General features: G+C 37.0%; 1 protein-coding gene across 1 annotated transcript in view; it reads right to left on the reverse strand.

Annotated features, from left to right (window-relative positions):
* The window catches only part of Arih1 (ariadne RBR E3 ubiquitin protein ligase 1), a 98,376-nt gene that overhangs the window by 11,502 nt on the left and 64,512 nt on the right, over nt 1–22,362 (reverse strand). Inside the window, exons 6-11 of the mRNA XM_028774452.1 lie at nt 15,668–15,734; nt 13,774–13,880; nt 9,716–9,758; nt 9,194–9,265; nt 7,399–7,529; nt 3,092–3,149 (exon numbers count right to left, since the gene is read on the reverse strand). Of these exons, the coding sequence (XP_028630285.1) occupies nt 3,092–3,149; nt 7,399–7,529; nt 9,194–9,265; nt 9,716–9,758; nt 13,774–13,880; nt 15,668–15,734 (478 nt within the window). The remainder of the gene's footprint in view (nt 1–3,091; nt 3,150–7,398; nt 7,530–9,193; nt 9,266–9,715; nt 9,759–13,773; nt 13,881–15,667; nt 15,735–22,362) is intronic.

Here is a 22,362-nt window from a genome sequence, read left to right on the forward strand (position 1 = left end):
GGGAGGGAGGGAGGGAGGGAAGAAAAAGGTCTGTCTATATAATTGGTCTCTTAAACATAAAATCTACACACCTCCCAACTATTCAATTACATGCCCAAATATCATACACAACACTGAAGCAACTCAAAAAATGAAGAAGAAAAAAAGTCAAATGAAACAGTGTTTTGTTTTGCAACTTTTCTATTTGGAGAGGGTCTGGGAATGAGCTCTGGTAGCCTTGAAATCAAGATTCTCCTGTTTCTGCTTCTCATTTCTCCAGAGCTGTATTTACACCACGCACCAACCACACCTGGCAAAGCTGTATTATTTTAAGATTCAAGTAGGTACAAAACCAATGATTATGAGCTAAAAATTATGCCAACGTGCAAATATGTGCAAACTATCCTCTAGCATGTCAACTTTCCACTAAGAACTACTATCTGCAAATCTGTCAAATTTCCAAAATCTAACAGGAACCCCAACTATCATATTACCACAATATTTAATTATTTAATATACTTGATGATTCTCAAACTATTTCTCATTAAAACTCAATGAAGCTAGGTGTGGTAGTATATGCCTTTAATCCTAGCACTCAGGAGGAAAAAGCACATAGATCTGAGTTCTAGGCTGGCCTGGTCTCCAGGCCAGACAAGACTATATACTGACATAATAATAACAACAACAACAACAACAACAACAGCAACAATATCAACAGCAACAACAACCCGATAAATAAAACCCTCAAAAATCAAAGAAGAAAATTTTCGATACAAATAACAAAAGCTTTCTAATAGATGCCAGGATCTGGAATGAGAAACAAATTCAAGATTTGAAAAAGAGTTCCCAAAATAACCCAAACTGGCAAATTGGCCTACCAGCCGAATATAGCTACCAACTGCTTTTTGTAAGTAAAGCTTTTTCAAGCAGTCACCTTCTCCTGTTAAAGCCTATGACTTCCTTAGCAGTAAGGGGGAACACAGAGTTGAGTCATCACAGTGGAGATCATACAGACTACAGGGAGCATCCGATTCCCACCTCAGGGCCTTGTACGTACTAGGCAAACTCAATAGTGGGATTCCTCCTACTGTGTGTGTGTGTGTGCGCGCGCGCGTGTGCACATGCATGTGCACGTGTGAAGTCAGAGTTAACATTTCAGGAATCAGTTGCCTCCTTCTACAGTGGATCAATTATGAAAGTCATAAAGCAAATAAAACTTACTTACTGAGGCATCTCATTGGCCCTCTTTTACTCTTCATGTGTATGTGTGTTTGTGTCAAGAGCCAAAGTTCTGGGTCACTTTCTATTTGTTGAGGCATGGACTCTCACTGCTGATTATGGCTAATCTAGCTGGCTAGCTCTCCACAGGAATCCTGTTTCTGCCTCCTAAATGCCAGGATCACAGGCAGCTGAAATGTGGATGCTAAGATCGGAATTTCAGTCCCTGCATATTTTTGTTTTGTTTTGTTTTTTTGAGACAGGGTTTCTCTGTGTAGCCCTGGCTGTCCTCGAACTCAGAAATCCGCCTGCCTCTGCCTCCCAAGTGCTGGGATTAAAGGCGTGCGCCACCACTGTCTGACTGAGTTCTTGCATTTTTAAGCTGAGTTTTAAACAATGAGCCATCTCTCCAGTTCCACAGACAGACAGCATCCTTTTGAAACAGAATCTCACTGAATTGCTTCCAACCCACTAAATGGCGATCAACTTTCTGTCGCTCAAGCAGGCCTTATACTCAGGATGCTCCTGATTCCGCTCTTAAGTAGCTGGGGTTACATCTGTGCCAGCAGGCATGGCTTTATTTGACCTCCGCCCTCAAAAGAATCACGTACATTTGTCAAACATTCATTATTTGTAATTTAAAGACACAGTGCTCTTTATTCCTACCAATAATTAAAAAGATTAGAGGGCTGTGTGTGTGTTGAGTGGGAGGAGTCTTGCTGGTCTGAAACTTGTTTTGTAGCCAAAGGCTGGACTCAAAGCTCCTTCAAACTTCTAGGGTACTGGGATTACAAACACACAACAATATGGCATGCCTAAAATATATAAATGCCTTTTAAAAAATTGAACAAACCAAACATTTGCAAAGCATGTTTTCGATTATATCTAGCTGGGAAAGCCATTTAAAAACAGCCTTTTTTTTTTGGTCTCTAGGAATTTCAATTTAAAAAAAAATGGCTAAGTAAACAAAACAGCCTGGCAGTGGTGGCACACGCCTTTAATCCCAGGACTTGGGAGGCAGAGGCAGGCGGATTTCTGAGTTCGAGAGTTCGAGGCCAGCCTGGTCTACAGAGTGAGTTCCAGAACAGCCAGGGCTACACAGAGAAACCCTGTCTCGAAAAAACCATTAAAAACAAACAAACAAACAAACAAAAAAAAACCTCCAAAAACCATAAAAAAAAAAAAACAACACTGGTTCTACAGCTATTATAAAATTCTGAGGTTTAAAAAAAACAAAACAAAACAAAACAAAAAAAAAAACAAAGTATTATAAATCCAAATCTACTGTTTGTCTACTGTTTGAATCCTTACCCTAATAGCAGGTCATTTTTCTATACTATGACAGGAAATTTCCCAACTCCTGAGATTCTGTTTCAAATCAAGTGACCTACGAGAACTACATGAACAACGAATGAGCAGAATGTGGAAGTGAGTACTAATACCACACCACCACTGCGACCGGAAAATAATAAGCAACATAACAAGCTCAACTGTCCTTAGCAAAGAGCATGACTGGCACAAGCCTGTAACCTCAGACTCAGGAAGATAAGATTGGGAATTCAAGGTACAAAGAAAGAGCTTGTCTCAAAATAAACAACAAAACAAAATAGACTAAGCACAAAACATATGCCTATAATTAGCACTCTGGAAGAAGCAGAGGCAGAAGTATCTTTAAGTTTGATACCAATCTGGGCTAGAAAGCCTATTTCAGAAAACAAAAATGAACTAATAAGTAGTATAAAAAGAGTCTCTTTTAACTGTAAGACATTTAGGATTTATTGTAGTGTCTACAGCAATTTAGACCTGAATGTTTCTTGCAAAATTACCCCCAAAAAACATGTGTCAGAAATCCCTAGCCCGACAGGGCTGCTCTGTGCTGCTGTGGCTCACTCACCTCCTGGGCGTCTCGTGCTGCCTTGGCATCATCCTCATTATAGCGGTTACAGTTGTACCTTAAAGAAAATTAAAGAGGATTTCAGAAAATCATAAATCAATTAAAAAGTGAAAAGAATGTAGTACTCTAACTGTACTAAGTCATTATTTAGAATCAGCATTCTACTTTACAATAGATAAACTGAGATGTCAAATGGTTCTACTGTTGAAATAATAGAAATAAAAGACTAAATAAAGCACACTGGGAGGGCTGACCATACTCCAAACACATATTTCTTTTTTTTGTTTTCTTTTCTTTTTTTTTTTTGGATTTTTCGAGACAGGGTTTCTCTGTGTAGCCCTGGCTGTCCCAGAACTCACTCTGTAGACCAGGCTGGCCTCGAACTCAGAAATCCACCTGCCTCTGCCTCCCAAGTGCTGGGATTAATGGCGTGCGCCACCACTGCCTGGCCACATTAATATTTCAATTGCCTAAAATATCAGATCAATTCTCCATGAAGTAATAGGAAATTCTGCACCTTCTAGGTAGCCTATCCCAAACCAGCTAAACCAAAACCACTAGAAAACATTGTAGTATATAGCTGATTTTTGACATGTAGCCTGAACGTCTGACTCCACTTCTGAAGAGATCATCTTACCTCCTACCCTATCCACTACTCACTCTATCTCTCATTTTTTAAACCAAGGAACCAACAAGCAGCAAGTAACTACCGAAGAGTTGTCTGTGCTATGGACTTTGCATACTACTATGATTTATTAGCCATCTCTAAAAACTGAATGACATAAAAAATGAGGGAAGGAGAAGGAAATACGTCCAGAGAACTATGAGCTCAGAGTGGAGACGCTGCACGTCTGTCCTTGTTACTACACACCTTTAGCTGTTGTCCAGGCAAGTTCTCACTAAGTAGCCCTGGATGGTTTGAGATCTGCTACATAGACTAGGTTGACCCAGAACTCACAGAGATCTGCCTGGCACTGCCCCAAGGTGCTGGGATTAAGGGTACATGCTATGATACCTGGCTACTCTATACCTTTTATTAGAGACTATATTCTAATTTGGGGTATTTATTTAATGCTTAACTACGAATTGCAGTGGACTTTCAAAGAATGATTCAGAGTTCATTAATGCATAGAGGCAGTTCAGGGCAGGATTAGAGCTATAGGAAGACTTTTAAAAATGTCATCCCTCCCTCTATCCCAAATAAAAAGTTTAATTTAGATGTTACAAGTAAATTGCATTAAGGTTTAAGAAATGGCTCAATGGCTCAGGGCACCTGCTACTTCTGCAGAGGGGCAGAGTTTGATCCCCAGTACACACAATGGGTAGCCTAAAGCACCCTGGAACTCTAATTCCAAGTTATTTAATGGACTCTTCTGGCCTTATGGACAGTTTTTGAACCATGAGTGAGCATCTGTGTGATAAACAATCACACACATGAAAAATGCAAATCTTCTATTAAGCTGATGTACAGACTTACCAACTTTCTCAGAACTGTTCTGTCACTCTGTGTGTGTGCACATGGCGCTAAGGATTGGTACTGAGAGCCTCTCACATGCTAAGCAGATGCTCTGCCATGAACCTTAGCCTTTCAGAAATGTCTCAGTGTGATGTATTTCTATGCATACATAATATACAAATATATTATCGTTGATTCCTAACCAATATTTATCAGAAAGCAGTTTAGAGGAAAGTATCTGTCTATGTATGTGTGTGTGTTCAATACCTTCCTTTAACTTATATGCTTTAACAGGTGTTTAGGGATAAGATGATCTCTTACAAAAAAAAAAAAATTTGTATCAGAAGGAAGAAAGGGGGGCATGATTCAAGAATCTTTTAAAGATACTCATCTAAGAAAAATAAAAATCTATTATGCTTACTCCAAGAAATGGCCAATAATTTCAAATATCCTTGCCTATTTTTCCTGAATAGGCTACAAATTTCTGAACCCAAACATTTTATGGAAATAATATGGTTCATATTATTTATAGAAATTTGAAATTATACTTTTAATTGCTTAGTCTTTGACACAAGCCTATTTCACATTATTTAGAAATAACCCACAATTGATCTTAAAGTAATACAGATAACAATTTAATGATTTAATATTAATTTTCACCTGATCATTCATACTTCTCAACATAATAATTTGCTTAATTTAATTGAAAGTTCACTACCTTTGATTTATCTTGGTTAACTATTAACATTCTCTTTTTCCTATCTTCTAAACCTTTTAACTTTTCTTTTTGGTTTGTTTCTGTGACATGGTCTCTCTATGTAATTCTGAGTGCCTGGGAAGTAGTTATATAGACCAGGCTAGCCTGTCATTTGGAGATCCACCTGCCTCCTGATTGCTAAAATTAGTGGTTATGTGCCACACCTAGCTCCTTGTGATTTTTTTTTTCCTAAAATGTATGTTAAAGCAACATCTTAACATGAGATTTTTCCCTTCCAAAACTAGCACAGATTTAAAGGCTAGCAGAACCAACTATTTAGGATCTATGTATATTTCTAACTCAAATAACAGTTGGTGCTACTTGGAATTCTGTTTTGACAAGTCAGAGGCATTTTAAAACATACACAGAAAACAAAGGAGGGTACATTTTCAAGGTCAATGAGCAACAGTCACGCCCTCCCCCTCCCCAATTTCTCTCTCAGGTCACCATTCAGTCTGTGGTCTATCTCTTTTGCTTTAAATAACCTAAAATTTAACTTGTAATTAGAGGTATCATCAAACTCACAGGTCTTCCAACCCTCTCCTCTATTCCCTCTTCCTCCTTTTACTAGGCTTGCATCCAAAAGCATACAGACTTTATTTTACTTTTCTAGGAAGTCTACAGTATGCTGTCTTAAAACAGAATCAGTCTTCAGCTTTGACAATGGCAAAATTTGCCATTAACAAACTAGTTTTTACCTTAGAATTAGCTTTAGAAGTAATCCTTATTATTATTCCTTTAATTAGAGTAACTAATACAAGTCCCAATTAACTAAAAGCAAAGACCTATTTTTTCTCAAATTCATATTTCCTTTATCTTGTCTTGACCCTGCAGCCTCTTCTCGATTATCCAGAATTATTTGACGACGTACGTAAAGCACACAATACAAACCCTTCTCACCAAACCCATGCCGCTTCTACTTAAATCCTCACAATATCCACACTACTTTACAATGCAGCCTATTTCCTAACTTTCCCTATCCCCTCCAACTTAGTATGGAGTCAACAGGAAGGTAATACAAATCAAAAAAAAAGTTTGTCATTTATATATTATAATACCCAGAAACATTTTCAGGAAATGTGTTAGCGCCTCCTGTGTTTCTCAAAATACATCTACAATTTAACTTACACTTTCCCAAATAAATAGGCATGTAAAAAAACTATTAGTATAGAAGGACATGGAACAATGCCATTTAACAAGGGTAGCCTTTCTTCGTATTCAAGGATTATGCATTCATGGAAACAAGCTTTACTGGAGGGAAAAAAAAGATACCTAAAGTCACAATTGTACTGGACACACAGATTTCTTTATTTTTGTCATTATTCTCTAAATAATACTGTTTACAAAACATTTATTGTATGCTAAGTAAGTAATCGAGAAATAGTTTAAATAAAATACGCAGGAGGAGGACCATGCATGCAAATACTATACTAGTGCACATGACGTGAGCATGCCCGACTTGGTATTCACAGGGCATCCTGGAACTCATCTCAGTGGGTGCAGTTAATTAACATCTGCATATGCATCCTGCATTAAATGTCAGCCTTGAAAAACTTAGAAAATTAGACAATAGAGGGCCATCTGAAGCACTACTTCCCAGCTCTAGGTTATTCTTCCCAATAGGAATGCAAGCCTATTAAATCGAAGCTAAAAATACAGATTTTTGTTCAGTAACTTTCCAATTTTTAGTTAGACAACAAAACTGTTGTTTAATGATGTGGAGGATAAGGAAAACACACAAGTTAAATTTCTGCTAATAAACTCTAGTTTACAACTTCTACCTATAGAACATGTCAGACAAGGTAACTAAAAATTAAAATCATGAATTAAAATCATGAAAACATTACTTGACCCCTGTTCACAGTATTCCTTTTACTGTTTCCAACTTTTTCAACTAATGAAATCTCAATTATTAATTTCTATGAGAAATATGACTAGCAAATACCTCTTTGTGGTTCTCTTGAAAATACTTCTCTAAACGACATATTAAATTTTTTTTAGCTTGTCAGATGATAATCAAAGGCAGAAATCTCACTTGTATGTGGTATACATCCTGTAATTATATGACCGTGCTCTACTATTTGTCCAACCTACCAGGCAGATCCATGTGGTTCCCAAGGGCCAAGACACACCCAGCAAAATTCTGCTTTACAGTTCTGGTTACGACAGACCATGTGATTACAACCACCATCCTTCTCAATTGTGACATGGCATTTGGGACATTCCTATGGAAAAAAACTATAGAGTTGGTGTCAATGCTATACCATTGAGGACAGAGGCTAATTCTAGATTTCATTTATTAGAGTGCATACATATAAGTTACTTTAAAAAGTAGTAAGCATCTAGTAAAGCCATTAAATGTAAAGTATATTATTCTTACTGGCTCTTTTTGGTTTTCTGTTTGATTTTTTTTTCCTTTGTGTTTTTCAAGACAAGATTTCTCTGTTTAACAGTTCTACTCAATTTGTAGATAGGCTGGCCTTGAATTCCCAAAGATCCACCTGGCTCTGGCTCCCTTGTGCTGGGATTAAAGGGGTGCACTATCACCATCTGGTTATTACTGGGTATTAATAGACACAAAATGTAATGCTTTTTTTAAAATTTATTTTTATGGGTTATGTCTGTGTTTGCCATCTGTGTGTAAGTTGCCTACAGAAACCAGAACAGGGCATCATTATCTTCTAAAGAGAAAATTATAGAAAGTGGTGAACAACCATGCAGGTGTTGGGAATTGAACCAAGGTCCTATGGAAGAGCAGTAGCCGAGCCATCTCTCCACCCAAGTAAAACAATCAAAATACTTTTAAACACACAGTAAGTTTTACTGAAGGTTAAGTATTTTACTCAACATACTGCTTAGTACAGTCACCTAGCTGCAGAGTACCTATCCATGCACTGTTCTCAGGGCTTTAGATGCACCATAAATCTATAAATCTTGTAATGGTGTTATTTATTCCTGCTTGTCTCATGAATAAACAACAAAATAGAAATAACAAAGAAACTAATTCTAAGTCACACAGGATCCATACATAAGCAATTTGGTGTACAGAGTCAGGTAAGCAGGTAATCAGATCTTGACTTTCAAATTTAATTCATATTGAAGCTCAAAATTTCCATTTTTCTAAAAAACATACTTAAGAGGTGTTTGTTGTTGAGATAGGCTATCTCTATAAAGCTCTAGCTGTCCTAGAACTCATTATGTAGAACAAGCTGTCCGCAAACTCAAAAGAGATGTGTCTGTCTCCCAAGTGCAATGATTAATGTGTGCCACTATGCCTGGCTTAAAAAAACAAAACAAAACAAAACAAAAAACAAACAAAAAGCAAACAAAAAAAAACACCTTTACAAATGCGAGTGATGCCGACACTGTGTGTCCACGGACTGTGTGTACAAGAGACCAGAAGATGGTGCTGGGTGCCCGGCTCTACAGCTCTCAGTCTTATTCCTGAGACACTCACTCAATCTAGGGTTCCTCACATTCAGCTAGGTTGACTCCCTGACCCCCAGGGAATCCACCATTCCTGAATCTCAGCACTGCAGGTTACAGGCACACATGGTCACAGCTCTTTTACATGGGTGTCGAGGACTTGAACTCAGTTCCTCATACTTGAGCAGCAAAGCAGTCAAGATAGCAAAATTAACTTATACAGGAAAACTCAGTGTTTTACAATAAAAGAACTACTACTGCTTTACAGCTACTCCAAAAAATAAGCACCTGACAGTGACTAAATAGGCAACCCTAGGAGGTGGGTGGATAAACATTATCACAGGCCCATACTGACATAAACTCACACTGCTTTTTCTAATGCTTACACACTTACCCATATCCGTGTTCATTATCAACAGGTGGGGTTGGGGTGGGGTCAGGGGAGATACACAGATGAACCAACCTTTGTGTTAGCTGCAATCCAATTAGAAGTTTCACTGTCATCATCACACTTTTTAATCCACTTCTTCAACCACTATTTGAAAATAACAACTGTTAGAATATAACTACGCTTAAGTTAAGGATAGCCATTTACTTCAGCACTTAAAAGGCAAGCTTTAAATCTAAGACTCAAGAAGCAATCCATTTTCAATAGACATAATCTGAAGTAGGAAAATTTGTAGCTATAAAATCTCATTTATATAGGACCAACCAAACAACAATTTTGACTGGTTAAAGTTGAGTGTGGAATCTGGAACGTTGAGGAAAAGTCAAATTAACCTAAAAGCTGAGTTGACCTATCCAAGGATACTCTAAGAACCAACGGGAGCCCTAAGACACTAAGGGATGCACTTAGAGACTATCTGCCACAGTCACTTGAAATGAAAAGAATAAAACCGTGTTAATTAGAACAAAGTCATCAGCTATTATCTTTAATCAAATCTTAAAAACGTATAATTCCCTTAAAAACAAAAACCAACCTCACCTTACATTTAACTGGATCATGCCAATTTTCGCCACAGTTAAAGCTGAAAAGAACACCAAGAATTTAAATAATTAATCCTACTTAGTGTAAGTTAAAAAAAAAAAAAATCAACCATTTCACATTCTATAGTTCCCCAGTACTGTCAGCAAATTCCACATTATTGGGAAACACCAAGCCAAGGAGTGTGTTTATTTTATAGTGAATTTTTTAGATTAGTATGTACTAGAAACAGCATGTAGTAGGTATTCAGTGTGTATGAAATAAGAATGACTAAACACATGAAGCCATGCCCTGATAACAACTATACAGTCATTTCTGCTTGACTCACTCAGAGTGTACTGAGCTTCTAGTAACGCTTCATCAATACGTGGTCTACCTTCACTCACTCAGTACTCTAGCTAAAACACAAAGGCCTGAATTTGCAGATTAATTCACAACTCTGTACTAATATACAATACATTAGAAGCAAAGAGACAAATCCTTGAATAATGTGAACAGATTAAACTCAGCCCCACAGAGAGAAACGAATGGTATTAGCCAATCTATTCAAAGCAAAATAAAGCAATACAAAACAAAAACAAAAAACCAAAACAGGCATGGTGGCTCACACCTGTAATTCTAGTACTAAGCATAAATGGAATAATGAAGGAAAAATAAGCGCTTATGGGCAGGGTAGCTATTGAGTCCTAGGTTTCAAGAGAGGGAAAATAGATAATTCAAGGCCACATAACACCTTGTCTCAAAATGGGGGGACACAACAGGACACAAAAGTGCACTCACTGATAAGGAGTCCACCAATCTAATAGCAAACTACACAGGGTGAAATCATGAGTCACAAAGCAAGATATGAATGTGGGATCTGTAGAGCTGCAGTGGTAAAGGGCAAGAGTATCAAAATGCACTCCATACATATGGAAGTGTCAACAAATTTAATAAACTTATACAAAATGAAATTAGTGATTAATGATATTATCAAGTAATTTAAAGAATGTCAAAAGAAAATTTGTTTGCCAAAGAGAATACTAAAAGGTCAAGAAAATGATTATTTCTTTAACAAGGTAGACACAGGGAACATGATGGGACAGGGAACTGAGGGGCTTCAAGTGTATCCCACATCCATTCCCTAACAAAAGGAAGCATGGCTCAGTCAGAGCATTTGTTGCTCCTGTAGAAGACCCACACTTGACTGCGGGCACCCACATCCCACATGGTGGTTGACAACCATTCCTAATTCCAGTTAAAGATCTGATACCGTCTTCTGGTCTCTGAGGACACTGAATGCATGTAGTAGTATACAGACAAACAGGAAAAATACTCATATACATAAATATATCTAACTATATTAAGTAAATCTTTCAAAAAAGAGGAATGTTTTTTATTTAAAAATAAATTTGAAAGTAGGTATGTAATCTATTTCACCTTCTTGTTTTGTTACAAAGGTAAACTTTATGTGTGGTGGCAGGCACATGTGTGCCATAGTAAAATATCTATCTGCAAGTTGGAGGATAATGTCTTTCCTCATCTTTGACCTTGTTTGAAACAGGGTCTTCTCTCTTCCCTTTGTTACTGTTCACTGCTGTGTATACTAGGGTAGCTGGCTCACAAACTCCCAGTGATTCTCTTGGTTTTGCTTTCTATTTGAGGAACACATGGAGTAAAGGTGCATGTTAGGACACCTAGCTTTGTGTGGTTCTGGAACTCAAGTCATAACTCTTGCAAACAAAACACTGACCACCTGTCTACATCACAGGGTTAAACTCTAAACTACCAACACACCGTTGATCTTTATCAATACAATTTGCATTTTATTCATGCTTATGCATTTGTGAATTTATTTGCTCTTTGGTTATTAATTGTTTTGGCTATTTAATTAAGGATTTGGATATTTATTAATTCTATGGCTGTTTTTAAAGAATCAGAACAGTATTAAAATACCAGCAAAACATCTACATTGCTCCTTCTCTTTTAAAGACTGTGAGATCATTTTACCTTTTTGCTATATTCTCTATGAGCCCAAATCCAATTCCAATGTTGAAATCTAATCACCAGTGAGATAGCATTAAAAGGGAGGGGTTGTTGGGCATGATGGCATACACCTTTAATCCTAGCACTTCTAGAGGCCAGTCTAATCTACTAATGAGTTTTAGGACAGCCAGGGTTATGTAGAGAGATTCCTCTTTCAAAAACAAACAAACAAACAAACAAACAAACAAACACACACACAACCGCCTGGTCCACTCCAACACACATATACTAGGGGCATTTGTAAGGTAATTATGTCATGGGGACTGCATTCATGAACACTATAACAAAGAAATGAAGACTGCTGCCTTGCTCCTTCTCCTATGTGAGATTGTTCATAAGATGACCTCTATATAGCAAAAAGTAAATGTACACCAACACAAGTAATCACCAGCACATTGACGCAGGACTTTCCAGCTTGCAAAATAAATTCTTGCCATGTAAATACTAGATTATCTTGGTATTTTGTTATAGCAGCTTACCAGGCTAAGAGAGGATATTGCTAATGAGAAGTGAGCCTAAAATGAGGAAGCAGATTTGGAACACAGTTAATAGGCAGGGGTTGGAATGTGTGTGTTAGAAAGAAATACATTCACTTGGGAGGCAGGCGGATTTCTGAGTTCGAGGACAGCCTGGTCTACAGAGTGAGTTCCAGGACAGCCAGGACTACACAGAAAAACCCTGTCTCGAAAAATAAAAACAAGAAAGAGGGAGAAAGGGAGGGAGGGAGGGAGGGAGGGAGGGAGATAGACAGACATTATCTTGAATAGATATATATAGATAAATATCTTGATTGTGGTGGGACTTGATAATGAAGGAAGAGGTGTAGAGACAGCCTCAGTCATCTTGCGAGTACAGAAGCAGTCCTAAGAAGAAGGTGTGTGGAGCAAAGGCCAAGGAAGTCATTCTGGTGATATCTCTGATGAAAATGAGGAACATGCTATTGCAAACTAGAGGACAACTATTCAATGTAAAAAAAAAAAAAAAAAAGTAGAACCTGACGTAATTAACTGTCTGCACCATCCTGTTTATGCAAAGGTAGAAATGGGCAATGAAAGTGAATACTTGATTGAATAAACATTGCTGAAGATACAGCTAGGTTCTTGGATGTAAAAAATGAACAAAAACTTTCTAATTGAGAAAATTTCAGGCTATACACTTATTTAAGAGAGGAAAAAAAAGCCAGCCAAACTCTTCAGAGACACTAAGATGTTCTCCAATCTTTGGTGTTAAAAAATTCCTGATAAATGACATCTAGTGTTCAGACAGAGAAGAGTATACTATAGAACTCTAAAGTCCCATGTTACCAAGACAAATGGCCTGAAGAACCAAAATTATCTACATATTTTCTTCTTGTTAGATTAAAAATACATCTAAATCAAGGAAATGTATTATTTTTAAATAAACTACAAGTTAAATAAAGAATGTGGCAAGAGCCAGATGGAATAAAATACAATAAAACAAACAGTAATTTAGATAGATCAGCACTGCCATTAACCACACCCTTATCAAGCATATAAGACAGTACTCCTAAGCAAGCAAGCACGCAGACACATAAATACTTTCTGAATGTTTGAAAAAAAGGGGCAACTAACCCAGACTTTTAAGTTTTCTCTTATTAAAGGTTACAGTGAAATATAAAGAATTTATAATTATAGCTTCATTCCCCCACAAGGAACAATACGTTCAGCAGATATGATACCACATGCTTACCCCAGCACTTGGGACACTGAGCAGGGATTAACATGAGTTTCAGGTCAGTTTGGGCTATGAAATGAAGACTGCCTTAAACAAAGCACACCCCACTATCATATACACGCACACCTCTCCAAAAGATAAAAGCATTAAGGACAGAACAATAACTTAACATGTGATTTGTTTCTTACTTAAAAGAAATAAACACTACTTTTAACTAGTATCATTTATTTCCCAGCATGAAGTTTCCCATTTTTATAAATCAAGATTAAAAAGAAAAGATAGAAGGAAAAAAAAAAACCCTATATTAACTTCCCTCATCTAGGAAATCACCTGCTTACCAAAACTGGCGGCCACACTTGCATCGAACTGGTTTTGCATCAGGATACTGGACTTTAACAACATGGTGGCAATCTGGGGCAGGACACCACTTTAACAGTCGGTTGCACTGAAACACAAATTAGAACATCTTAAAAACGTTAGCAAGTGAAACTATACAACATCTAGTGAGGCCAAAAGAGAAATAACAAAACCACAAAACCTGCTGTAGTCTTCTATAATACATATAATATGTAATATTTTATCATAATTATCATCTTTTAATCAGAAATAAGTGTTAGCTTTTCTTTTTGCATCTGGGGAGATATATGGTAATTCTATTTTACTTTGTTAAAACTATGGCAGATTACATTGAAGTTTATGTTAAGCAATTCTTGCAACTTATTTATTTGAATTCTGGGAATCAAATCCAGGACCATATCTTAGGCAAGTGCGTTACCAACTGAATGACATCCCCAACTCTAGAGAGTTTGTGGTTTCATTATTTGCTTACTTTGGTTTTGGGGACCACATCTCTTATCGGACAGGGAAGCCTTCTATCACCAAGCTGTATCTCCAGACCCTCAGAGGTTACTTACCTTCAACTTTCAATTCTATAAAACGTTAAGAACTATCTTTCATTGTACCTACAAATCCCACAGAGACTTAAACAGTATTTAATTTTGTTCTTTGTCTCTGTCTCTCACTAGGTAGACCAGAGTTCCCTCAGATTTGCGATTCTCTTGACCTAGCCACTTCAGCATGCCTTAAATAACATTCTGTACTAGGCTTCAAAACTCAATGTACTGGCTGGGCATAGAACTGGTACAGACAAAACTTAATAGTACACTGATCATTTCAAAAGGTACAATATACATTAATTTGCAGTTTTATAGTTAAATCTCTAACACAGATAAAGACTATTTTCATTAACAAAAATACTAAGCTATACTGACATTACTATAATGGGCACTGGCACTTTCTTTTCTTTTTGGTTCTTTGAGACAGGGTTTCTCTGTGTAGCCCTGGCTGTGCCACCACCGCCCAGCCACTGCTGGAGTTTTAAAGTCATGCACTACTGTAACTACCTCTCCAATAAGACTTTATTTACAAACACAAGCAAGCCATAAGTTGTTGACAACTGGTCTATAAAAAACTGTATAAAATAAATAATTTTAAGAAATTATATGTGTGTGGGGGCATATTTTGCCTGCATGTATGTCTGTGAACCATGTTAGTGAGTGATGATATAAGAACGCACTGGGACTAGAACCTGGGTCCTCTGGAACCATCTCTCTAGCCCAGTAACTACAGTATTCTTTATTGGCACTGAATCATAAGACAACTAGAGAACAAGGTTAGGACACCCAACATGATTATGGAATGCAATTACATAGTGCAATTCTTTGCCAAGAATAAAGAACAGTAAAAAAAACAACAACAACAAACAAACAAAACTACTATTAAAAAGGTAATTTAAGCCGGGCAGTGGTGGCGCACGCCTTTAATCCCAGCACTTGGGAGGCAGAGGCAGGCGGATTTCAGAGTTCGAGTGAGTTCAGAGTTTCAGAGTTCTAGTCTACAGAGTGAGTTTCAGGACAGCCAGGGCTACACAGAGAAACCCTGTCTCAAAAAACCAAAAATAAAAAAAAAAAAGGTACTTTAATCAGCACAGCTCAAAATGATTCTTTTAAGTTAGTACTCTAAATATGGTAACAGGTTCTTCTTAGTTTGAAAACTAGTATTTCAGATGCAGGGCACCCAGAGGCATAAGTAGGTAAATACTGACGAGTTAAAAGGCCAGCCAAGGCTACACTGTGAGACATTTCAAAAGTATATTTCTATTAATATTTATTAATATTAATTTCTATTAATAAACAGAATTTTGAAAGTTAAAATTAAACATAAACCACTTACCTCTACAAAGCTATTTGTGATTAAATGCTGATATTTTAATTTAACTTTTGAATCTGTGATCAGGCGCCTGAAACCAACAATAAAACAAGTTACTAAGTTCAGGTTTATTAAGTTTAACCACGTGTATAAAGAAAATGTAACTTCAAAACTGCTTATGCTATGGTATAAAACTATGTAAGTCAAAAATATCAAACTACACTATCAATCAATCCAACTATTTGTCGTAACAGTGATTTCCAAGTTCCTATAATTTAACTTGGACAAATAATTTCCTCATATACTATATTCTCAATATTCTATTTTGCCAAGTACATGTTGTAGCCTTAAGACTGCAAGTTTGTGGTCCTTGCAGATTTTCTGTAATTATTGACTACCTTCTTTAAACACCCAACTCATTGTATGAAATAAAACAGATGCTGTCAACAGGAGTATTAAAGGATGGACCCAGATTTGGTGATAACCTGTGTATAATTTTGAGAGCTGACTTCATGTGGCAGTTCTTGGCAGGTAAATGGAAAAACAGGCAGCAACCTGGTTTTTTCTGTGTGTCCTATACACATCTGCACACTTTCCGTAACTTACAACACAACAGCAAGAAAGTAAGGAACTGTGAAGTTGAAGTCTCATTAGTTTAATGAAAAACATCCTTCTTAATGTCACAGGAAAATGGTGCAAGAACAGAAGACATAGCTAAGTAGGTAAGCATTTGGCAAGCACATTCAAAAACCAGGGCCAACCACTACTATCAGGGCTTGGTTGTTATTGCTGGATTTTAGGTGGTATTAAAACCAGTGTGGTAGTGGGAGACAGCCATGGACAAAATAACCTCTTCACATGCATACAGTCTGATCCTTGAGTGCAGTGGCGGCGGTGCCAGCAGCAGCAGCAGCCGCGGCAGCATTACTATTATCAAGATAAGGGTTCTCTGTGTAGTACTTCTGGCTGTCCTGAAACTCACCAAGCTCATCTTAAATTGACAGAGATCTCCTGCTCTGCCTCCCAAGTGCTGAGAATTAAAGGTATGAGCCATTTAATACCCGTCATGCCCAGCCCTTTTGTTCTTCTTCAGCTTCCTATCCTCCCCTGCCCTTCCAAGAGACCACAGGTTTAGGTTACCTTCAAGTGTATTTTTATCAGACCAAATGGGGGCTTCATATTCAACCTTCATGTTCATGTTGAAAGCAAAGTCTAACAATAATAAGTCTATTTGGCAGTTTCTCAACAAGTTAAATACAGTATCACCACCATTACAAACCTCTTCAACTTCCCTCCTTATCCCACACTTGGATTAAAAATGGATGCCCCACAAAATATTACACACAACGTTCATGACAAAAACTCACAAAAATGTAGAAACAGCTCTAATGGAATACAACTCAGCAATAAAAAAAGTCTAAGTCGCGATTCATGCCACAGAGTGAATCTCAAAAAACTATGCCAAATAATGAAGTGTGTGTGTGTGTGTGTGTGTGTGGTGCAGAACAGTAACAACAAAGCAACAGCAAACACCACCACAACCACGACCACCACCACCACCACCACCCACAATGGGCTGGGCCTCCCACATCAATCACTAATTAAGAGAAAGCCCTACAGGCTTGCCTTTTTATGGAGGCATGTTGTCAACTGGTGCGCCCTACTCTCTGATGTCTAAGGCTTGTGTCAAGTTGATATAAAACTAACTAGTACAATTACTAAATAGTGTTTATGCATATAAAGAACTATAAATTAAAAAAAAACCCTTTATTCTATAATTTAATATCAATAATAAAAATTTTCCTTTTGAGTCTTTCCCCCTTTGATATGAAACTGCAAACAAATACAGAAATTAAATATCACATATAACTCTCATTCACCATTTCTATAAATTTGTAAATATATAACCACCCCTCCTTTCCTGAAACAAGATCTCACAAAACATCCCAAAGACCTCAAAAACTCAGTTATCCCTCTCATTCTCCCAAGACAGACACACACAAATAAAGGTTTTCAAAACCCAATAGTCAAAGTATCCCTCTATGTAACTCCCTGTAATTCGGTTACATGGCTGAATAAACTGAGTGATGAACAAAGACCTGTCATTCCCCACACGCCATCTTGTGCTGCTTCTCTAACACTCACTTATTTACTCTTTATTTATGGTAACAGTTGTTAAGTAACATTTTAGAAGTTTAAATTACTTGGGCTTATCAGTAAACAATATATTGTTTCTCCAGCATTATTTGCCAAAAGTTGACAAATGGTTTAATTTTTATATTTCAAAGGTTTTCATGCTAAATTTCCTATTTAGAACATCAAAGTCAATACTTCTGCACATTTCTTTGCAGAGAAATAAAGGGGGATTAATTTTGTTCTACTGTAAGACAAGCAACTCTAAACCATGTATTATCTAAACTATCTAGATATAATGAAAACTTTGTTCATCAAAGTAAATCATCTCTCAGAGACACAGGGCAAGTCATTTGTGGTGGTGGTACTCTAACATACACGATAGAAGTTGCTATAATAATAGACCAATCCAAATTTAAGAATGGAAAGATTATTCCAATAAGTACGTAATTAAAAGAGCTATGGGAGGCTAGAGAGATAAATCAGTAGGTAAAGGCAAGCTATCAAAACCTTGATGAGTTCGAACTCCAAGGCCTGTACAGAAAACAGCAAGTCCCACAAGTTGTTCTCTCACCTCCACATGTGTGTCATGGTATGCATACACAATAAAATAACTGTAATAAAAAATGTTTTAAACTGATATAAATGTAAAAGAATGCTATATATTGTCTACTAGAATATTGCAAAAACCACATTCCCACAAGAATGGCTAAAAGACTAGAAAAGAACTCTCATATTTAGTGAGGAATATATATACATACATTTTAGAAAAAAATTGGCAGAATCTACTACTAAGATACTTTGAGTCTACTTTTTAAGATACTTTGGTCCAGATATAACCTAAGGAAATGGTGTATAGAAATATTCTTTAAAGTTTTATACACTGGCCAAAAACAAACCACTCAAAACTTCAAGTCTCTATTATGCAGAGAATCAAACATCATACAACAATAACAACTACAGACAGACACACATACACCATGCCCATGAGGAACATATCCATACACTAAAGAATACAGGCAAGCCAGCTCAGTTGAGCAAGTCTGATGATCCTTGGAACCAAAGTGACAGGTGAAAAAAAGCTGTCTTCTGACGTTCTCATATGCTTAGTGGCATGTGTGTGCCATCACTCAAAACTCATAAGCATGTGCATACAATAGTAAAAAATTTAAAAAATATATAGTACATCACTCCACTTAAATGAAAAGAATTGGCAAAAAACAGGCGACTCACCGTTAAGAGCACTGGCAAAACATAACTAAAAAGAATCAGTGACAAAAAGAAAACAGCCATAGAGTTTAATTAATAATGTATAGTAATTATACACATGTTATGTTAGGCTTAGAAATAAAGATGAAGCATAGCATAAAGATAACAATTACTTCATATTAAATAGGGAGTTATTAAGAACTACTTAAGCCAGGTGGTGGTGGTACACGCCTTTAATCCCAGCACTTGGGAGGCAGAGGCAGGCTGATTTCTGAGTTCGAGGCCAGCCTGGTCTACAGAGTGAGTTCTAGGACAGCCAGGACTACACAGAGAAACCCTGTCTCGAAAAAAAAACCAAACAAACAAACAAAAACAACCAAAAGAACTGGTTCGTCAAGATGCAATGAAACAGCTAGACATGGTGGCATATACTGGTAGTCACAGATCCCAGGAGGCTGACCGGGAAAATCTGAGTTCAGGGCCAGCCTAGGCTACAAGATGAGCTGCTACTGTCATAAAAAAGATGGGAGTAAATATACTACTTGAACATCTTGAAAGATTTTATAATATATAGATAAAAGTTTGCTTTTATCCTTAGATACTAGAATATATAATGAATATCTATTGAAATAAATTGAGACCCTAAGCAGGTAAATTTAATTTAAAAAAAACTATTACAATGAATAACAACACATTTAGTTATAAGTAATGAATGATAATAATTTCATGAAGGCATCAAGGAAGAAACTAGTGAAAAAAATATTCTCAAACTATATCATCTGTATAAATCTAGATGAGGCTAATTTATAGGGAAGACCATTCCGGCTAATAGTCTTGATGGTAAATGAATTTTTAATGAGCTTTTTTTTGAAGGCCAACGATAGTGATGATAATATATTTCCTCAAGTACTTATTCAAAGATGCTAAGGCATTAAAAAGAAATAGTGAATGCATCCAATTGCCACTATTTGGACTGGAGATGTGACTGAGTGGTAGGGTCCTTGCCTCCCACATTGTTGCCCTGTATGTTTCATCTCCGACACTGAGAAACAAATAAGAAATCTGAGAGTTGAAATAGGGAAATAGCGTGGAGGTGGAGAGTAGGCTTAGAATGCAGAAGGCACAGTATTTAATCCCCTGGATGATGAAGAGGAAGTGGGGGTGATTTAATAATCTAAAAAGTACTGAGACTCCAAAGGATCAGTCTACTCAGGGGATGATTACAGATTCAGTCCACGTAAGCAAGGTAACTTTGGCTCATGCAGCTCTTAAGTACAGGCAGCAATAAAAATAAGTGAAATAGAGGGTAAATTTAGAAACTTATAGGATGCTGACCAAATCAAAATTAAAATCAAACCAAGTCCTGAGTAACAACTCAAAGGATGAACACACTAGAATAATTAAAGATTCAGAAAGCCTAGTAACCATGATATAGACAGGGGGCAGCAGAAACACAGTCAAAATCAAAACCAAAAGCAAAGTACACAATATTTTCATGAGACCAAGTCCCTATACAGCTTCAACAGAAAATATAGGGAAAATAGTAAGACGGTGAACAGCAGAGGACGGCATTTGTAAAATACTAACAGAAGGTCATGAAACTATGGAAAAAATCACTTAGGAGCCAACAGCAAACTTCCAGCAAGGAAAAGATGACCTGGATCATGCTAATGGCAATAGGAATAGAAAGGAAAAAATATCTATTTACCTTGGGGTAGCCTGGAAGATGTTAGAGTGAACAAACTAAATTTGGTATTAGTGAGTATTAAAGATAGGAGAAAGGCAAATCAAGAATACCATTCAAGATTATTAATTCACAAAGTCCTTAACACCTAGTGATAACCTGAGAAGCAAATCCGAGGTGATGACTGAGAATGGTGTAGGCCAGACAAGGTGCAATCTATGAATATACACATGGAAATGCCTGACAAGTCTCTTTTCTTTTCTCTTCTCTTCTCTTCTTTTCTTGGTTTTTCAAGACAGGGTTTCTCTGTGTAGCCCTGGCTGTCCTGGAACACACTCGGTAAACCAGGCTGGCCTTGAACTCAGAAATCTGCCTGCCTCTGCCTCTCGAGTGCTGGGATTAAAGGCGTGTGCCACCACTGCCCGGCCTGTTGTTTCTTCATAACTGTAATTTTGCTGTCACTATGAATCGCAACGCAAATATCTGATATGCAGGATATCTGGTATGAGACCCCTGTGAAAGGGTCGTTCAACTTCCCATACAAGACCCATACAAAGCAATACAAGGCCGCCTGACAAGTCTTAAGATACAAAAGTCCCAAATGCAAAAGAGGATTATGAGTTGGAGATACAAATTTGCATTATTTACATTGTATGACTGGTAAAGACACTTAAACTATTCTAGAAAGAAATACCAACTCAGCAAATTGTCAAAGCTTATACAGGAGAGAAGTGGAAGCAGGGCAGTACAGAAAACAGCACAATTTACTATCCAAAAAATGTCCCACTTTTGACTAAAGACTATGTAGCTAATATAAAGAGAGGAAAAGAGAGGAACAAAATGCATTCCACATTTGAGGGAAAGCAAACAACAGAACTCCCTGTGAGAGCCCAAATGTTTGAGTTAACACGACCATTTATGAAGCTATTATGATATAAAGCCAGCAAAGTCTCTCAAAAAATAAAATCATCAGAAAACTATTAAGCTAGAAATTGTATAGTTGAAAGGTATTAATTTTACCTCCCCATCCCTAAAAAGAAAAAAATATGTAAATTAAATAAAATCCTGATTGAAGGTTTCAACAGACGTAAGATGGTAAAAATCAGACAACCCATAAAAATAAACAAATTAATAAAAGAACATTAAAAATCCATAGACGCAGGGGGAGGAGGGAGAGAGTGGGCTGGGGGGGGGCGCAACCAGGAAAGGGGATAACATCTAAAATGTAAATAAAGAAAATATCCAATAAAAATAAATTAAAAAATAAATAAAAGTCTTTTAAGTGGAAAGTAAAAGGAAAATGTACTACTGAAAATAAGCAGATCTTTCAAAAAAAAAGTGTCAAATAAAAACACCAATGAGTATAATGGAAATTGGATCAATAAAGGACAGAAATAACATTCAGCAGCAGCAGCAGCAGCAGCTCATCAACATGAGACTGCAGTGCATACAGACCCTCAACACTCACATATAGAAAGATAATTCACCTATAACCCCAGTATTAATAAATAATGCAGGGACAGGGATCCCTGGAGCAAGATGGCCAGCTAAAGCAGCTGAAGCAGACGTTCATCGGAGGAGAGACTAAGACTTCCAATGTTAGCCTTGGACCTCCACACATATACTCACACTGCCACAAGTACATACACATACGTTCCCATACAAAACAAACAAAGAAGGGAAGGTGTTTTAA

This window comes from Grammomys surdaster, unplaced genomic scaffold (assembly GCF_004785775.1).
Source record: "Grammomys surdaster isolate TR1022 unplaced genomic scaffold, NIH_TR_1.0 241, whole genome shotgun sequence".
NCBI classification, from domain to species: domain Eukaryota; kingdom Metazoa; phylum Chordata; class Mammalia; order Rodentia; family Muridae; genus Grammomys; species Grammomys surdaster.